Source organism: Triticum aestivum, unplaced genomic scaffold (assembly GCF_018294505.1).
Source record: "Triticum aestivum cultivar Chinese Spring unplaced genomic scaffold, IWGSC CS RefSeq v2.1 scaffold35182, whole genome shotgun sequence".
Lineage (NCBI taxonomy): Eukaryota > Viridiplantae > Streptophyta > Magnoliopsida > Poales > Poaceae > Triticum > Triticum aestivum.
In genome coordinates this window covers 1-2,292 of record NW_025247067.1, presented here as the reverse complement: position 1 = coordinate 2,292, position 2,292 = coordinate 1, and the positions used below count along the sequence as shown (strand labels likewise).

At 42.6% G+C, this 2,292-nt stretch overlaps 1 protein-coding gene across 1 annotated transcript; it reads right to left on the bottom strand.

Annotated features, from left to right (window-relative positions):
- Positions 1–460: 460 nt before the first annotated feature.
- On the bottom strand, positions 461–1,560 carry LOC123177165 (histone H3.3-like). The gene is made up of 4 exons (XM_044591063.1): positions 1,486–1,560; positions 1,264–1,343; positions 1,022–1,112; positions 461–631 (listed from the first exon to the last, which is right to left on the bottom strand). Exons 1-4 carry the CDS (start codon positions 1,558–1,560, stop codon positions 461–463), a joined length of 417 nt encoding a protein of 138 aa, XP_044446998.1.
- Between the last annotated feature and the right edge of the window lie 732 nt (positions 1,561–2,292).

The window sequence follows — 2,292 nt, the reverse complement described above, 5'->3', positions numbered from 1 at the left end:
TTATGCCGACGGTCTGACAGGAGTATGCTGACGTAATCTAGACTGACGGCTCTATGCCGACGGCTGCCGACGGCCCGTGGCCGTAGGCATAGACGGCGAGTCCGGTAGTGGCCCTCTCGCGTCCCCTGCCGGCACCACGCGCGTCGTCGGCCCCGGTGATCCCAATCAACACCTCTCCGTCGGCCCCGCTGCGTGCTCCGCGCGCTGGGGCCTGCTGCCTCCGGCCTGGGCCCGCAAGACGCCCGAGGAGTATTTTGTATGGGTGCATATGTATTGGTGTTGGTGTACATGGCAAATCAAATTAGGGATTCATTGTTGCGGTCCTAGTTTGATTTTGAAAAGTTGAAAAAACATCAGAAATAGTACTATGTATTGTAATATAGCGTACATGGCAAATCAAATTAGGGATTCATTGTTGCGGTCCCAGAAACATATGAGCAATGTGTTGGTGTTGAACCAATTACATTCTTTCACCACGGATCCTCCTAGCCAGTTGAATGTTTTTAGACATGATGGTCACACGCTTGGCATGGACAACACATAGATTGGTGTCCTCAAACAGACCCACTAGGTACGCTTCCGCCGCCTCTTGCAGAGCTAGAACCGCACGGCTCTGGAAACGTAGGTCACTCTACACACATACCAACAATGAACATATATTACTATTATGGTAGTAATTATTATAATTAGAATAGTAATAATAATATAATCATCATTAGTACTACCTCCGTCTAGGTGAATAAGTCATTCGCGTAGTTCTAGGTCATCGATTTGAGGAATTAAATATGTGTTGTATGTCATGAAAAGTATATCACTAGATTTCTACACGGATGTACTTTCTAAATATATATTTTTTATCACACATAATACATATTTAGATAGTTAAATCGCCGATCTAGAACTACGCGAATGACTTATTCACCGAGACGGAGGTAGTATCATGAATACTTAATATTAATCCAAAAATATTGCAGTGACAAGCACGACAGCTTTAAGGCACGCGTGACTTGGAGAATTATACCTTGGAAGACTGAGCAATCTCCCGGACAAGCCTATGAAAGGGCATCTTCCTTATGAGCAGTTCAGTTCCTTTCTGATACTTGCGTATTTCACTGTAAGAATACATGCATGAAAGCCATTTATACTATGGAAGTTACTTGAGATCACAGGATGGGATAATTAATTACTAAATTACATCCTCGACAATTGCATTACATGCATGAAATAAGAACATCACAGTGATGTATATGATGCCACACCTACCGTAGGGCAATAGTTCCAGGGCGGTATGGACGAGGCTTCTTGACTCCTCCGGCTGCGGGAGCAGTCTTGCGAGCGGCAGCCTAAGTTATTGTCCAACAAACCATTACAAAAGATATGTTACTTGTTGCGGGAAAATTGACGAGTTGTTAGAATTCCAACAGTAGAAAAACAATATATGTGTAGTATTATAAATAGAAAGACAAACGAGAGGTGAAGTGTTACATAGAAAGCCCTAAGCTGCTTCGTGGGAGCCTTCCCTCCGGTGGACTGACGAGCTGTGATCTTTGTTCGAGCCATCCTAGGAAGTAGCATTTAGTAGTTACAGCATTAACTGACAAAAAAAATGACTGCCTCAAAAAATAATGTAACGGTCCAAATCCTATTGAAATATGTGAAAATGATGTTAACTACTAAACGTCCCTTAAAACCTGATTTCATCAATATAAAAAAGGTAAATATCTTGACCCTTCTACTACCAAACCAGTTCCCCTCCACTTTGGTAGAAATCACAAAATTCTTCAAACACATAAGTGAATTTACTTGCGGCAATATTCAGTGCAGAACAGATTATCAACAGCAATTGTCAGCTAGGAATGAAAACCAAGTTACTGCATGTCTGCATCAGCTAAAATTTGCATGCATGTTGATGACCAACACATGCATGCAAAACAAAGCAATAACGAGTGAAACCAACAAAAACTGATGTATTTACCTTAACTCTCGTAATTGAGCTTTGCTGCTAGCTGGTGAACCAATACTTATAGGCTAGCTGAAGGATGAGGACTCCTGATCTGTTGTGATGTGATGTTAGGAAAAAGTAGCATGAGAGCTGTGGTATTTATAGGCGGCACCAAGGGGCTACACGAACCGACATAGAGGGAAGGATCGTGTAAGATTAGATTAGATTCCTTAGTTTGCGCGACATTGATTGGCGGTTAGATTAATTCGACGGCTCAGATTATTGGTCACGCGGATCAGGGTATAAGGAGCAACACTATTGGCCGGTCTTAGCATGACAAGGATTGTGGG

What these genes read in the sequence shown, in the direction of transcription:
- LOC123177165 (XM_044591063.1), bottom strand. Translation starts at nt 1,560, where the DNA reads ATGGCTCGAACAAAGATCACAGCTCGTCAGTCCACCGGAGGGAAGGCT. An exon ending in CCTGGAACTATTGCCCTACG is followed by an intron (nt 1,113 to 1,263) that starts GTAGGTGTGGCA and finishes GTATTCTTACAG; the next exon opens with TGAAATACGCAAGTATCAGA. An exon ending in AGATTGCTCAGTCTTCCAAG is followed by an intron (nt 632 to 1,021) that starts GTATAATTCTCC and finishes GTATGTGTGTAG; the next exon opens with AGTGACCTACGTTTCCAGAG.